The 16,162-nt window shown below is 36.6% G+C and overlaps 1 protein-coding gene across 8 annotated transcripts in view; it reads left to right on the forward strand.

Annotated features, from left to right (window-relative positions):
* Positions 1 to 16,162, forward strand: part of DYM (dymeclin) — a 358,557-nt gene that overhangs the window by 20,751 nt on the left and 321,644 nt on the right. For all 8 annotated transcript variants that reach the window (XM_023543799.2, XM_023543797.2, XM_023543796.2 and 5 more), the window contains exon 2: positions 3,559 to 3,750. In XM_023543799.2, the coding sequence (XP_023399567.1) occupies positions 3,611 to 3,750 (140 nt within the window). In that variant the 5' untranslated portion in view covers positions 3,559 to 3,610. The remainder of the gene's footprint in view (positions 1 to 3,558; positions 3,751 to 16,162) is intronic.

Consider the following 16,162-nt stretch of genomic DNA (forward strand, 5'->3'; position numbering starts at 1 on the left):
TAAATAAGTTTTTGTTATTCTCAAAGTAGTCTTTAAAAAAAATTTTTTTTTTTTTTTTGTATAACTATCAGTTCGTCCAAATTCTCCAACATTATTATAAAACTTCACAGAATAAGGTTAGACCTGGCATTTCTGTTTTTTTTTTTTTTTTCATTCTGTTCTTGTAGATCTGCAGCTGTCTTTACTCTTGTCCCAGCCTGTTGCATAGCTCTTGTCATGTGACTTCTCTGCACCACTGTCCTATGTTGAATCCCCAATTTCTTGAATTCCGGGTTTTCCTTTTTCTCAGTTTATTCCCTTGTATTGAAGGAGTGGAGCTTCCTGAAAATGGGCGCATAGGAAGTAAACTTTTCAGTCTTGGCAAGTCTAAACATGTCTTTATTTTACCTTCAATACTTAATTGATAACTTGGCTAGGTATAGAATTCTAGTTAAATTACCCCCTCTTAAAAATTTTTCTTTGAACATTTTATTGTGCTTTAGGTGAAAGTTTACAAGCAAATTAGTTTCCCATTCAATAATCCATGTACAAATTGTTCTGTAACATTGGTTGTTCTCTAAAAATTTTAAATTGCTTCCCTGTCATCTAGGTTCCAGTATTGCTACTAACAAGTTGAAAAACCGTTGTTTTGTTTAGAAAACAAACAAGCCAGTGTGCGTATGTATATATGTAACAGATAGGCATATAGGGCAATATAATAAAAACCCATGTACATTCCATTCATTTTCAGCAAATCTAAACGTTTGCCACATTTGCTTCATATCTCATTTTAATTTCCCCTTTTTTTTTAAGAAACTATTTATAGGTACTGTTAAAGCTCTTCTGAACCCTTTCCTGATATCATTAGATGAAAGCAATTCTTCAGAATTTCCTGTTTATTTTACCCATATATCTTTTAATAATTGTACTACATGTGAGTAAATTTATAATATTGTTCACATCTTAAAATCATATTAATGAGATCATACTGCATGTATTATTCTGTAGGTTTCTTCTTTTTGTTTTGTAGTATATTTTTGAGATGTATCCATGTTGGTAATTGTAGCTGTAGTTCACTTTCATTATTGTATTTCATTGTAAGGCTGTATTAAAAACATTTAATTTTATGTAGCTAAAAAAATATAAAATTATGCTTTGGTGTGGGATATGACAAGTAAGGAATTTCAGAATAATTGGGTCTTAGTATCTAGCACTGCTATGACAGAAATACTACAAATGGATGTGTTTAACAAACAAAAAACCTATTCTCTCATAGTCTAGGAGGCTAAAAACCCAAATTCAGGGTGTCAGCTCCAGGGGAAGCTTTTCTTTCTCTGTTGGCTCTGGGGGAGGGTCCTTGTCATCAATCTTCCCCTGGTCTAGGAGCTTCTCAACACAGGGATCTTGGATCCAAAGGACACAGACGCTCCTGGCTCTTGTTTCTTGGTGGTAATGAGGTCCTCCTGTCTCTCTGCTCTCTTCTCTCTTTTGTATCTCAGTAGAGATTGACTCAAGATACAACTTAATTTTGTAGATTGAGTCCTGCCTTTTTGGGACTTCGGGACTGGCTTGAGCTGCTTATCTACAACATGAGGCTTCCCCAATGCTTGTGGAAAGCTGAGTCTTCTGAGTCTTCTGAACAGGAGTGAGAAATACTGATATGGCTCCTTATTACCCTTCCTCCTTATCGCCTACCCCAAAACCTCAAGCTGCACACTAGTTTCATCCTCCCTAGTCATGGGGACAGGGACCCCAAAGACGGCTGACTCCAACTAAGCCTCCATATCCAGCCAGGTAGTCATAACTTTAGATTTTAGGAGGTAAAATAATGGGTTTAATTTCTTAAAATAGGAAATGTTAAGCCCAATAAGAAAATACCTCATTAGCATAACTGCCTCTAATCCTGCCTCCTTAAAATAATAGAGGTAGGATTTACGACACTCAGGGAAATCACATCAGATGACAAAATGGTAGACAGTCACACAATACTGGGAATCATGGCCTAAGCCAAGTTGACATACATTTTTGGGGGACATGATTCAATCCATAACAGTTTTTTTGTAGCATTTTCTTACTGGGCTTAACATTTCCTATTTTAAGAAATTAAACCTATTATTTTACCTCCTAAAATCTAGAGTTGTGACTACCTGGCTTGATATGGAGGCTTAGCTGGAGTCATGTATCACTGGGGCCCCTGTCCCCATGTGTAGGGAGGATGAAAGTAGTGGGCAGCTTGAGGTTTTGGGGTAGGTGATAAGGAGGAAGGGTGATAAGGAGCCGTATCAGTATTTCTCAACTCAGCTTTCCACATGCTTTGGGGAAGCCTCATGTTGTAGGTAGGCAGCTCAAGCCAGTTTCAAAGTCCCAAAGAGTATGTGGAAGGCATGCTTCCTTCCAAATTCTGTCCTTAACTTCAATGCCTTTGTGAAATGAGGAAGGGCATAAGAGAGTTACTAATGTAAATTCTCATCTGACCTGAGCTTTCTGTGGCCATTGAGCCACTTAGTTTACTTTTATTGTGATGGTAATTTTAAAATAGTGTAATTTATTATTCATCTTAACCACCATTTTATTACTGTCAAGGAGAGTTTTTTTTTTTTTTAACAAATTGAGATAAAACATGATTTAGAACTGTGCGAAGTGTGATTTGACGAAGATAGTGATTCATACTTGTTACTAAACTATTAGTTTTCCCCTTAGTGACTTAAGAACAACAGATCCTGAAGAGCCTGGTGGTTACTAACTTATTCACATGCTCATTCCTTCGACATGCTAAGTAGGGAATACCTGCTACATGCTAGTCCACTTGCTAGTCTAGACACTGGGGATAGAAATAGGAATAAGATAGTCCCTGTCCTCAAAAACCTCATGGTTTAGGACAAGAGGCCTGTCAGCAAATTCTGTGTGTGCGTTACAAGAATGAGAGACACACTAAATGTGACTCCTTTGGAATTGGGAGCTCTTTCACTTTAAGCAGGTAACTCACGCAGTCCCCATTCCTCTTTTAAATGTGAATGGTGGTGTTAGTTGCCATCAAGAATTGTGGTGACCCCTTGTGTGGAGAGTAGAACTGCTCCATAGGGTTTTCAAAGCAGACCTCTAGGCCTGCCTTTCCAGGCACCTCTGAGTGGGTTCTAGCTCTCAACCTTTTGGCTACTAATCAAGTGCTTAATTGTTTGTGCTTGGTAATTACTTGAACTACTTTCTCCTCTTTACTACATGCAAGCCATATTTCTTTAGCACCATTGTTTTAGTTGTAAAAAGCTTCATTTTCCTTCTATTTGTTAATAACATTGTTATAAATTTGCTTTGAGACATTTTCTTGGGCAGAAGAACACCCATCCTGAGATTAACTTAGTATACAAGTATAGGTTCAGATTTTTGTGTTTGTGTTGGCTAAGACAGATTTTAGTACTGTTTTCCCCCTTTAACTTTGTATCTCTTATTTAATATATTTACAAAATAAAGAGAGGTGTGCTTTACTCTAGTAGGTTTATAGTTTTTTACATGTAGGACAGGGGAGGGAAAGTTACAATGATTATTCTGAGCAGGTCTAAAATTTCTTATCATTCTTTATAGATTGTCTTGAAGAAATGAAGGCTTGAGGACAAGTTATCTACCACATTAGAAGATGGGATCGAACAGCAGCAGAATTGGTGATCTTCCTAAAAATGAGTACTTAAAAAAGTTATCAGGCACAGAATCTGTCTCTGAGAATGACCCGTTTTGGAATCAGCTTCTCTCATTTTCTTTCCCTGCACCAACTAGCAGGTAGGAGATTACCTGGAGTTTGAAAATTTGTATAAAGGGCCACATGAACTTGTGTGGTACGCTGATTTTATTTTGTATTTCTTAACGTTCCCATCCTTCCTTCCTTCCCTCCCATACTCTAGAAGAAAGTCCAAAAGATACGAAAAGCAGTGAGAAAGTTTTCCTCTTGTCCCTGGCCTCCACTCATCCACTTCCCTTAGCCAGAGATGATCACTGATAGCAATTTCTTTTGAATTCTTCCAGAGATAGTACCAGGTTATTTAAGCATATATTCCATGTACTTTTACAAAATCATTTAAATGCAAGTGGTAGCATAATACACATACTACACATACTGTTCTCTCCCTTTTTTTTTTCCAACAACTAAGTAAAATATATCTTGTACGTGTAGGCACGGAGCCCTAGTGTCACACTGGTTAAGTGTTTAGCTGCTAACCAAAAGGTTGGCAGTTCGAATCCACCAGCCACTTCTTAGAAACCCTATGGAGCAGTTCTACTCTGTCCTGTAGAGTCACTGTGGGTCAGAGTCAACTCAGTGGCAGTGGATTTATATGTAAGCACACATACAGCTGTCTTCTTTTTAATGGCTGCAGAGTATCCATGCAATATATTGTATCAGTTTTTTATTAATGGATATTTAGGTTTTTTCCAGTCTTTTGTTGTAACAAATTATGCTGTACGTATCATTCCTCACGCATGGGAATATATCTTACAGGATAAATTCCTCAAAGTAGAATTCTGGGGTCTAATTGTATGTGCATTTGTAATTTTGGTTGATACTGCTAGACTGAGGTCCATAAACGTTGTACCAATTTACACTCCTATCAGCAAAGTTTGGGAGGGTCTGTTTCCCTGTACCTTTGTCAGTGTAATGGATGGTCAGACTTTTGGACCTTTGCCAGTCAGATGGGTGAAAAACAATATTTCATTTTAACTCTTTCTAATAAAAATTATCCTGCTTAAGATTAATCAGAGGCTTGAGTATTTTAGCATCAACTGAAATTTTTGTCTGAGTCATATATTTCATTAGACGTTACAAAATGTTAATATTCTTAGTTTGTTCATTCCTTCTACATTTATTAACTGGAATTCTGTAAAAAAGCTTTTTTTTTTCAATTTTAGTTTTTGTTGTTGAGAATATACACAGCAGATCATAAACAAATTCAATAATTTCTACATTAAGGAGCCTTTATTAATTAAAAAAAAACCCAAAAACCAAACCCATTGCCGTCGAGTGGATTCCAACTTATAGCGACCCTATAGGACAGAGTAGAGCAGCCTCATAGAGTGTCTAAGGAGCGCCTGGTGGATTTGAACTGCCAGCCTTTTGGTTAACAGCCATGGCTCTTAACCACTATGTAAAATATAGTCTCTTACCCTCAAAGGGCTTGTAATCTATCTGTAAAGACAAACAACTAGTGACTGCAGTGAAGTGTAATAAAGGCTGTTAGAGTAGAAGCACCTGGCAGCACGAGAAACAGTAGGCCATCATCCTATTGCTCTGAGCTGGAATGGAGTGGGGCAGGTCATAGACTTGCTGGGAGTAAGTGACATGTATTTATTTATTTACTTCATTTATATTTTGAAAGGTAATTCATTGCCATGGTTCAAATCTCAGAAGTTACCAAAGGGTGTTTAATGAAAGGTCTCCTTGCCACCCCTATCCTCTAGTCACCTAGTAGTCTTTTCTGGAGGCAGCCAAAGAGGAAGTGACCTTTGAACTCTGTTGCTTTTCTGTAAAACGGAAATGGTAATACCTACCACATAGATTTGTGGGGAGAATAAAACATCCTAATGAATTAATGTATGTAAAGTATCTGACTTTCCTTTACTTTCAAGGAGTAAGTACCCATTAGTTTAAAAAAGAGCAAGGGCTCTGTCTTGACTTAGTCTAAAATATTTGAGGGATGAAAATGAGCAGAAATTTAACCAGTTTTCTGATGACTGAAAGTCCTGTGACTTTTTTTACTTCTAAACTTTGTTTTGTTGTTGTTGTTGAGAATGTACACAGCAAAACATACACCAATTCAAGTTTCTACATGTACAATTCTGTGCCATTGATTATATTCTTTGAGTGGTGCAACCATTCTCACCCTCCTTTTCTGAGGTGTTCCTCCCTCATTAACATAAACTCACTGCTCCCAAGCTTCCTGTCGAGAATCTTTGAGTTGCTGTTGTCAATGTGATCCTATATAGACAGATCTTAAAAGAGTACATAGTGCTCAAGGCAGACGTTTTTCACTAGTTAAGCTAAGCTACTGTTCAGTTTTAAGAAGACTTCAGGGGATATTTTGGTTTAAGGTTTAAAGATTATCTCAGGGCGGTAGTTTCAGGGGTTCCTGTGACTCTTGAATGGATTATTCAACTGTTTTAAAAATTAAGCTGAGCACTGAATATAGTAATATTTTTCTTTGTGCTTAAGCAATATTCTTTTCATAAAGGTTACTTTTTAGAAACTGGGTTTTTTTTTTTTTTTTACTGCATTATAAAAATTGTATTTATGTATACTGAGCACTAGATGGTGCTCATATAAGGCAAGAAGGCAGTCTTTGGCACAGTCATTTAAAACTCATTTTTCCCAGTACCAAAGTAACGCATGTTCGTTTTTAATACCATTAAATACAGAAAAGTACAAGGAAGTTAAAAAAAAGAGAAAAACAATCAATCAGGAGTAACCATTATTAACATTTTGGTTTATATCATTTCAGTTGCCTGCCATTTAAAAATGTTGGAATTATATTTCTACACACTGTTTCATTAACTCACATTTCTCTCGTGTTATTGTTGTCCTACAACATAATTTCAAATGGCTGTGGGTGTTCTGTCTTACGGATGGCCATAATTTATTTAACTAATGTTGAACTTTTGGGTTGTTTCTTATTATTCATGATTATCTGTAAAGCTATGATGAACTTCCTTGTAGCCAAGTTTTTGTGCATAACCCTAATTATGCAAGTAAACTAAGTTCATAGTAGTTGATTTGCTGGTGAAATAATCTTTTTTTCTTTTCTTTTTTATGATCACATGAGTAATCCTTCAGTGTAGGAAAGTTAGAAAATAAACAAAAGAGAAATATTCATTTTCATCACAAAGAGATAACCATTGTTGATATTTTTATATTCTTCCATACTTTTTTCTATGTACGTAGCTATATATTCCATGGTCGTAAAGTTGATTTCGACTCACAGTGACCATATAAAACAGAGGAGTACTGCCCCACAGGGTTTCCAAGGCTGTAAATCCTTACCGAATCAGACTGTCAAGAGACTGTCACATCTGTCTCCCATGGAGTGGCTGGTGGGTTTGAACCACTTACCTTTTGGTTAGCTGCTGAGTGTTTAACCACTGTGCCACCAGGACTCCTACCTGTATATGGACATGAGTATTTATGTCTATCTTTTTTTATTACAAAGATGAGACATACTGTATTACTGTTAACACTTTTTTTTACTTAATGTATTTGACATCTTGTCAGTAAGTATGATTTTTTTTTTTTAATTAATTTACCCCCAGAATAATTACTGAATGCTTCCCGTTTGCTGCTTTAAGGCCCGGAGATTCTTGCAGGGAGCATGAGAGATAAGGTCCCTGCCCTCATGCAGCTTATATTTTAGTAGGAGAGATGGGCAGTAAACAAGTAAATTAATAAATATGTAAGGTCATTTCTGGAAGTACCAAGTCCAGTAAAGAAAAGTAAAGCAAGGCAAGGTCACAGAGAGTGACAGAATGGGAACAAGTGTACGTGGGTGATTTCTTTAGATAGACCATCTCTGGGAAAGCATAACTTGAGCAGAGACATAACTGATGCCAGGGAATGAGGACTGCAGATCCTGGGGAAAGAGTCTTCCAGGTAAGGGGAACAGCAAGTAAAAAGATCCTGAGGCAAGAATAAGTCTTGCATGTTAGAGGAGCAGCAAGAAGACCAGCGTGGCAGAACAATGGGCAAGAGACCAAATTACACAGAGAGTAAAGGTTCTTTATGTTGTGTGGTATTCCAGAGGTGAGCATGTTTTAAAGTAGGTATTTGGGAATTAAGTAGAGTCTGTTGTAACTGTCCTGTAATATGGAAAGATTGTACTCACATAATGTTTTGGTAAACTTCAGTTTGTTGTAACTCTTTTATAAATTTTAATTGTCTTCCATTTCATTACAGCATTGGTAGATTCAAGTTACCACTCCAGTTTTTCTTTTCAGGGATCATTCTTGTGTTATAAAATATATGTGCATTTAGCTAAGAGGTTTTGCCAGCATACGTCATCGTTAATTTAGCAGTTATTTACTGAACACTTGCTGTGTGCCAGTTGCTGGGCTCAGAGCCTTAGGTGCATTTTCTCACTTAGTTCTCACGATAAGTCTGTGATGAAGGTGCTGCTATTATCCCCACACATGAGAACACTGAGGCTTAGGAAGCTGTCTGAGGTCACACACCTAGTAGCTAGTATGGATCAGATTTAAACCAGGTTTGTGTAGCTCTAGAGGTGAACTCTGTTGATCATCTTGCTATGCTGGCTTCATTTGGAAGCTCAGACTGTTTACTGACTGAGCATCAATTAATGGCTAAAGAGTTACAGCATTAAATTGCATGGTAATCTTTCAGAAAAGAATCACCAGCTTATATGTTCACATTTTCAAAGCAACAGGTCATAATAACAGGTACGTTATGCTGGAGTACCATTATTTACAATAATACATATAAGCTGATGAGAAGTCTAATATTTTAACCTTCCTCTGAGGGGAGTGTATCAACTCCACTTAAGGGGAGCTGCTTGAATGATCCTTTCGCAAAGTTTCTCGGTCTGTTTCCTCAGTTGAGCAACAGGAAGAGACTTTTATTGGATTTTAGGTCACAAGTTTTTAGTGGATGGAAAAAATTTAATGATTATAAAGTTATTTTTCTCTTTGAATTTTTGATGCCTGTCTCTGCTTCTGTATTTTTATTCTCTTTGTTGTTGTTGTTAGGCGCTGTTGAGTTGGTTCTGACTCACAGTGACCCTGTGTACCACAGAATGAAACACTGCCTGGTCCTTTGCCATCCTTACAGTTGTTGCGCTTGAGCCCATTGTTGCCGCCACTGTGTCAGTCCATCTCCTTGAGGGTCTTCCTCTTTTCCGCTGACCCTGTACTTTACCAAGCGTGATGTCCTTCTCTAGGGACTGATCCCTCCTGACATGTCCAAAGTATGTAAGATGCAGTCTCGCCATCCTTGCTTCTAAGGAGCATTCTGGTTGTACTTCTTCCAAGACAGATTTGTTTGTTCTTTTGGCAGTCCATGGTATATTCAATATTCTTCACCAACATCACAATTCAGAGGTGTCAGTTCTTCGGTCTTCCTTATTCATTGTCCAGCTTTCATATGCATTTGATGCGATTGAAAATACCATGGCTTGGGTCAGGCGCACCTTGGGTCAAGGTGACATCTTTGCTTTTCAACACTTTGAAGAGGTCCTTTGCAGCAGATTTGCCCAATGCAATGCGTCTTTTGATTTCTTGACTGCTGCTTCCGTGGGTGTTGATTGTGGATCCAAGTAAAATGAAATTCTTGACAACTTCAGGCTTTTCTCCATTTATCATGATGTGGCTTATTGGTCCAGTTGTAGAATTTTTGTTTTCTTTATGTTCTCTTTAGTACATAAAGCAATATTATTAGAACTTTTCAAGTTGAAACAATCTGCTCTGTCATGGAGGGGGACCTGAGATAGCTACTAAACTGTCTTTTAAACAACTCTTCTAATTCTTTCATTATAGGCTTTGTTTGAATGATGACCAACATAGTGTACTAGGCCATTTTGCTAAGGGAATAAATAATTTAACCAATTTGGGTTTTTTTTTGGCATCTTGTTTTCTCAAAGTGGGGGACCAAAAGAAGTTCAGTTTTTACATTTTGAGTCAAACCCTTTATTTTTTCTTGTTCCTTTCATATATACCTTTCTATGAAAAATCATAAGGATCCCTGGTGGCACAGTGGTAACCGAAAGGTTGATGGTTTGAAACCACCAGCCACTCTGTGGGAGAAGGATATGGCAGTCTGCTTCTGTAAAGATTACAGTCTTGGAAACCCTGTGGGGCAGCTCTGCTCTGTCCTGTAGGGTTGCTAAGAGTTGGAATCAACTTGGTGGTAATGGGGTATGGAAAATCATTTTAGAAGATGCTTGAGTTTGCCTAGGTTCGAATGATCCCTTAAACTAAAAGTCCAAAGAACTGCGGGTAATTATGTTAAAACGGGGGAAAATATAACAGAATTGTTTAAAGCATTAAAGTAAGAGGCCAAGTACGTTTTACGTGCTGCAAGTGCGTCTGTCAATTCGTTTCTCACTGTGTTAACTGGAATCTAAATTATTAAGTCGATTTTTGTGTTACTTTCTTGAGAAAAAAATACAGCATTATCTAGTATGTTCGTTATTAAAATTTTGACATTTTAGTAGTTAAAGTTCCTTTCATTTTGAAGTTGAGTGACAGCATATAGGATTGTCTGTGAATCATGTGAATGTAAGTACTTTTGGTTCTGCTAGGTGCATTAAACATTGCTATAATAAATTTTATATGCAGTTTTTATCCTTTGAGTTTTTCCTATGAATAGGCCCATTTAAAAAGTTGATATTCCCACAGTTTAACTACTGAATGGGCTGATTCTTGTTAGTTTTGTGAATGATTTCTGTAATTCTCTTTGCTAAGGTAAGGGGAAAAAGTCTTTACAAATGCTTCTATACTTTCTGAATGGTTACTTATTGATTTATTCAGGTTGTATCTTAAACTGACAAACATTACATATTTGACAATATGCATGTTATGGGCTGAAAATGACATCCTTAATATATATAATAGCAATTTTGAAATCATTTCATGGCAGAATTTTCAGTGAAAGGGACTTAAGCATTTTCAGTGTTTTTATTTTATGAGCTTTATAATTATACTTTGCCCAGCAGATCTGTGTTCAGGAGGAAATCTGTGTATAATTTTCCCCCAACAAGTCATTCTTAGCTGTTTGCCCATCTGCTTTTTGTTAAAGAATTTGAACTATGAGTGTCTTATCTTTCATTATTGAGATTCACATATGAGATTGGTGTGCTTAAAAGTACAACAAAACCAGTCTAAATTATTGAAAGCTGTGAATTAGGGTATGTATAATTTAAAAATTTTAGCTTTCTGACCAAACTACAGTTCATGGTTTCATAGCAATTACAAAAAAGTCATCTGTATTCTTACATCTTTCCTTATTAGAATTAAAAAAAAAATTCTGTTTTATTCCAGTTCTTTATCACTCACATAGTTTTTGCAGGATTGTAATCATAAAATAGATGTAATTTTTATGACACAGCTTCTTTTAGGCTTATATAGAAATTCCAAGTAGCTGGTGGTTGTGTTTCTAGATTGATGCTATGTAAGTCTGCCTTAATAAAAGGCTACCTAAGTTGTATTATTCAGATTGCAAGAGTATTAATTAAACTAGAAGTCAGATATGTTTTATTCTTATATTATGACCATGGACAAGTTAATTAGCTCCTCTATTTCTGTCACTTGTAAAATGGGGATACTCCCATTTCCTCAGTCAACTTCTCAGGGTTCTTAAAAGAAATTAAATTAAATAAACAAGGTAAAAGAACTTTAAGAAGTGTAAAGTGCTATACACAATGCACTTTATTTCTATTCAGCAAATATATTTGCAATTCAGCGGTTAAAATATGCTAGAATCTTTAAACATTTCTTTTCTAGTGGTTAAACAATACTTTTCCCAGTTCCTTCCTCCCTTGTTGAAATATTTTAAAAAATTCGAAGGTCAATTTCAACTCAGTTTTAGCCAAACAACCCCATATTCTGAATTAGTGAGTTCAAATTAATGAAGGCCTACTAAGTACGTACTTAGTTATAATTATTAGTTTAAAAGTTAATTATTTTTCCCTGTATTGTAAAAATGTAAAAATCTAATTTTATGTTAGGGCTAAAATACTTCTTCATTTGAGGAAATGATAACAATACTATGTTTTAGGTTGCAGTGTTGTTCTACAAACAGTTGGCAACCTTCTCCTTTATGATTATGTACTATTCAACCTTTATTTCTTTTTTAATCCCTGAGGGCCAACATGGTCTGGCAGTGTCCACTGGTACCTCTTAGTGTTACTTTAAAATTCACAGCATAGATAAATGAAGAAGAAAGAGACAGAAGGGTTGATAGAAAAGATTAGAGAAATTGAAAAAGAAAGAAGAGGTGTTTGGTAGAAACCTCTAAACGGCCACAGTGCCTTCTGGTGCCTCATATTGGCAACATGACATAGGACGCAGGTCATCATTAAGTTTATCAGCTTAAGTGTGCTGCTGCTGTTAACTCAAGTTGTCAATGTTTAACTTGTGAATTGTAGCCTGCCTGACTTTTTACACCAACTAACTAAAATGTCATTAATAATTCTCTTCAATATTTTCATGTGTGACAAGTATCAGGAATAGGTATTTAGTTTATTAGCTCACCTATTTTTATATATTTATTTTGGATGCGGGAACTTGAATTCTTGAACTACAGGCTTCGTATGAAAATAGCTTTTTTCTTCTACCAACAAACGTTCTTTCTTGCTTGTTAGATTCGGAAAACTGCTAGGCATCTGAACGTGGTACTCTGTTGATTAATGAAAGATGCATGCCTTAACACTGAGCACTCATCTTTGTATTCCTTCATTGATGAACTAATGGCAGTTCTCCTCTGAGGTTGTGGTAGAGAACAAATCTAATTGTCAGGGCCAGGGTTTCTCTTCTCTTCTGTCACCTCATGAATTGTGGCTGATGTCATTTGAAGGCGTTTTCTGCATCATAAGTGGCTAATATAGTCGATCATCTATCTTTATAATGAAAAAGATATTCACCATTTTTTACTTAATATTTGTTAAATTTTTATTTTTTCTGCCACAACCGAACATTTCTATATCCTCTTCATTATTCCATCCTTGAAGTTAAGGCCAGAGCTGTTTGTCAGAGGATTGTAAATGGAATTTAAATCCAAAGAGGCTTTAACCTCTCTGTACAACAGTTATTGATGTGCCTCTTTCCCCACATTATTTAATACAGAGATTGATTGCATGGTACAAATGAAGAACTTAGGTAGTGTTGAATAGAATTTGCTCTAAATTTACAGTGGCCTAGTAATAGTTTGCTAGTTAGACATCACATCCTTTTATGAATTCCTCTCCATAGTCCATTTTAGGGGAAATAAAATCTGTATTTGTAATAAAGGTTCTTATGCTTGCAGACTGTTGACACTTGCTTTTGTAAGTATAAAAATCACTGGATTTGAAGTCAAAAGATCTGGGTTTGCAATTTTGCAGATTTAGCAATATGTGTGGGTTTATAAACCACAGTTAGGCACTATTGGTGGGAATGGTAATTGGTAACATCTTCCTGGGATGTAATTTGGCAATATTTGTCAGAATAGAAGTGTTCATTGACCTAGCATTTCCACTTCTAGAATTTACGTTCAGAATTGGACAAGTTCAAAAATATATAATGTAGAAAGATGTATGTGTAAAGACAATCATTATAGCAGAAAATTGCTATCAACCCAAATGTCTACTCGTAAGGAGATTGAATAAAAAACAAAAACAGTATATCTGCATGGTGGTACAATGTATAACCATTAAAAATAATCATATGTTTATAGACATGGAATAAGAGCCAAAGCATAGTAAGTGGTTAAAGCCAGTTATAAAACCATTCGTATAGCATGATTTTGTGCATGCGAAATTGTGTGTGTGTGTGTGTGTGTATTTTAGAAATGCCTATACCTACATAACTTTGTACAGCTTTGTATTTTTATAGCTCAATTTTTAAACTGTTATCTTGAAATAATTATAGATTTCATAGAAAGCAGCATAAAAAATGTACAGGGAAATCCACATACCCTTCACTCGTTTTCTCCCAATGGTAACATTTTACATCTATAGTATTAGTATTGTATAATATCAAAACCAGGGAATTGACATTGGTACAATCTACAGAGCATTATTCAGATTTCATCAGTTATATATGCACTCGTGTATGTATAGCTATACAGTTTTATCATGAGTAGATTTGTGTATCCATAACCACGATCAAGATATGCAGCTCTTTCCTCACGGCAAGAGTCCCTTGTGCTTTACCTGTATAGCCACGCTCATCTCCAGTCCCCATCCCTAACGTGTAGCAGCTGTTAATCAGGTTTCCATCTCTTTAATTTTGTTATTTCAAGAATATTACATATGTTTTGCTGTGACGAACATATGTAACAAATAGTTTACTCTGTAAACTTTCACCTAAAGCACAAAAAAAAAAGGAAAAAAAGATTCAGGAAAAAAAAAAAAGAAATCAAACAATGTAGTGCATTGGGCAAATCTGTTACAAAAGACCACTTTAAAGTTTTAAAAAGAAAGATGTCACTTTGATGACTAAGGTGCACCTGACCCAAGCGATGGACTTTTCGTATGCATAGAATGGCTGGACACTGAAAAAGGAAGACAGAAGAACCGATATACTCTGTGGTATTGGCAACTAATAGTGTACATACCATGGACTACCAGAGAACGGACAAATCAGTCTTAGAAGAAAAACAACCAGAAATGCACCTTAGAAGAGAGGGTGGTGATACTTCAACTCCCTTACTTTGGACTCACCATTAGTAAAGACCAATTGCTAGAAAAGGATTAAGAGAGTAAGAGAGTACTTATTTGAAGTATTTATCTCTAGTCTTCAATTATCGACATTTTTGAAATTGACCCAGGGGTGTGGAGTTTATGTATACAGTAAGTTTGAAGTACTCTGTGTGGTACTTATTTAATCTGTATTAATACGTCTGACTGCTGCCTTTTGCCCTCTTTTTGCATGTTTCCAGCATCTCAAATCTGCCTTCAGAAACAAAATTCGTTTTCTAATTGTAATTGTCTTTAAAACATTGGCATGTTTTTGCAGTACCATTTTGCTTTTTTTTACTGCAAATGATTTGTTAGTTGCTTGCTGCCAGAACATTTGAGCTCATTTGTTTAAAACAGGGCTGTGCATAGATGCCTATAACAGGCAGCAGCAGTTACCAGCCACCCCAGTTGCTTGCCACCTCATTATAGCTCTAAATCAAGCGAACAGGAAAGCTGATTATTCTTAAATGTTCCAAGAAGTTTAGAACATTGGTGTATGGAGGGATGAGAGGAAAGGAATTCTATTGTAACAATCAGTATGTTGGTTTTGGCAGGATTGTGCCTGACTGATTTCCTTTGTAGAAATAAGTAAAGCTTCAAAGTGCAGAAATTTCAGGGACACCGCCGCAGAGTTCCATGAATCCTTTATTTAATAGGTAATCACCAAGGCTGAGCCACAGTACCAGGCATGGTGAGGGATGCACGAGTGAATGAGACATTCTTCCTGTTCTCACAGTTTATAATCTGAGCCCTGGAGATGCTTCTGACCTGAAGTGGTGTTGTTGAGAAGGTCGTGGCAGTGGTGCTGTTTCAGATCCTGGCCACGTGGAGGGGCCTAAGGGGGGCTGACCTTGCCTGGAGGGCTGAAGAGTGGGGAGAGTTTCCTGTGGTGCAGTGGGAGGTAATTTCATCCTCTGTCAATGAAGTGTCTAAAATTGGAATTCATTTGGTCAATAAAGTTTTATTAAATGCCTACTTTGTTATCAGGTTAGGAATACTATGATGAATGAGCAGTCTAAATGTAGTGGGGCCACAGAGAAGTAAATGGCATTATGCTGTAGCATACTGAGTTTTATGATTGGGTACTTTACTGGCAGAGGATGGTCTTAGTTGGCCTTAGGTTTCCAGGAGGAAATGATGTCCAAACCAACTCCTCTAATGTATCTTGAAATTCTTTTTTGTTAATAGACTAATATTGTAATAAAACTAAATCAGAGCCCTGTTTAAGTTTTTCTTTTGGGAACACTCAATACCTTTGTTTTAGGAATAAGTTGAGAAAATGGAACTCTGTACCTCAGCCATTTGGTATACTTCTCCAGCTTTGTCATTTACCTGTGTTGAGTATCCTCCACGTCTTAGAATATTCCAGGCTCTCTGTGACCGCTATGCCTTTTCCTATACTATTTCTTGTGCCTGGAAAGCACACCCCTTTTGTCTGCCTGCCTGACTTCTCTTCCTCTTTCAGGTTAAACAGAATAGTTATTTCCTCCAGCATGCCTTCCTTGATTCCTTTCTGGGTAGGTTGGGTGTACCTCCTGTGAGCTCACACACAGGGCTAGTCCTGGTTTTGGCACTTCTCTTGTACCTCTATCTGTATCTGTTTGGAGACAGAGGCAGCATCTTTCACAGAACCCAGCATGTCCTAGGCACCCAGGAAATGTTTGTTGAATGAACAAATTCAGAAGCTTTTAGAGACGTAGCCTTCATAATGGAAACCTCTTACATAATGGAAGCTCTTGGTTTCAGCCAGTTTGAAAAGAGAGTGA

The sequence above is a fragment of the Loxodonta africana genome, chromosome 11, assembly GCF_030014295.1.
Source record: "Loxodonta africana isolate mLoxAfr1 chromosome 11, mLoxAfr1.hap2, whole genome shotgun sequence".
NCBI classification, from domain to species: domain Eukaryota; kingdom Metazoa; phylum Chordata; class Mammalia; order Proboscidea; family Elephantidae; genus Loxodonta; species Loxodonta africana.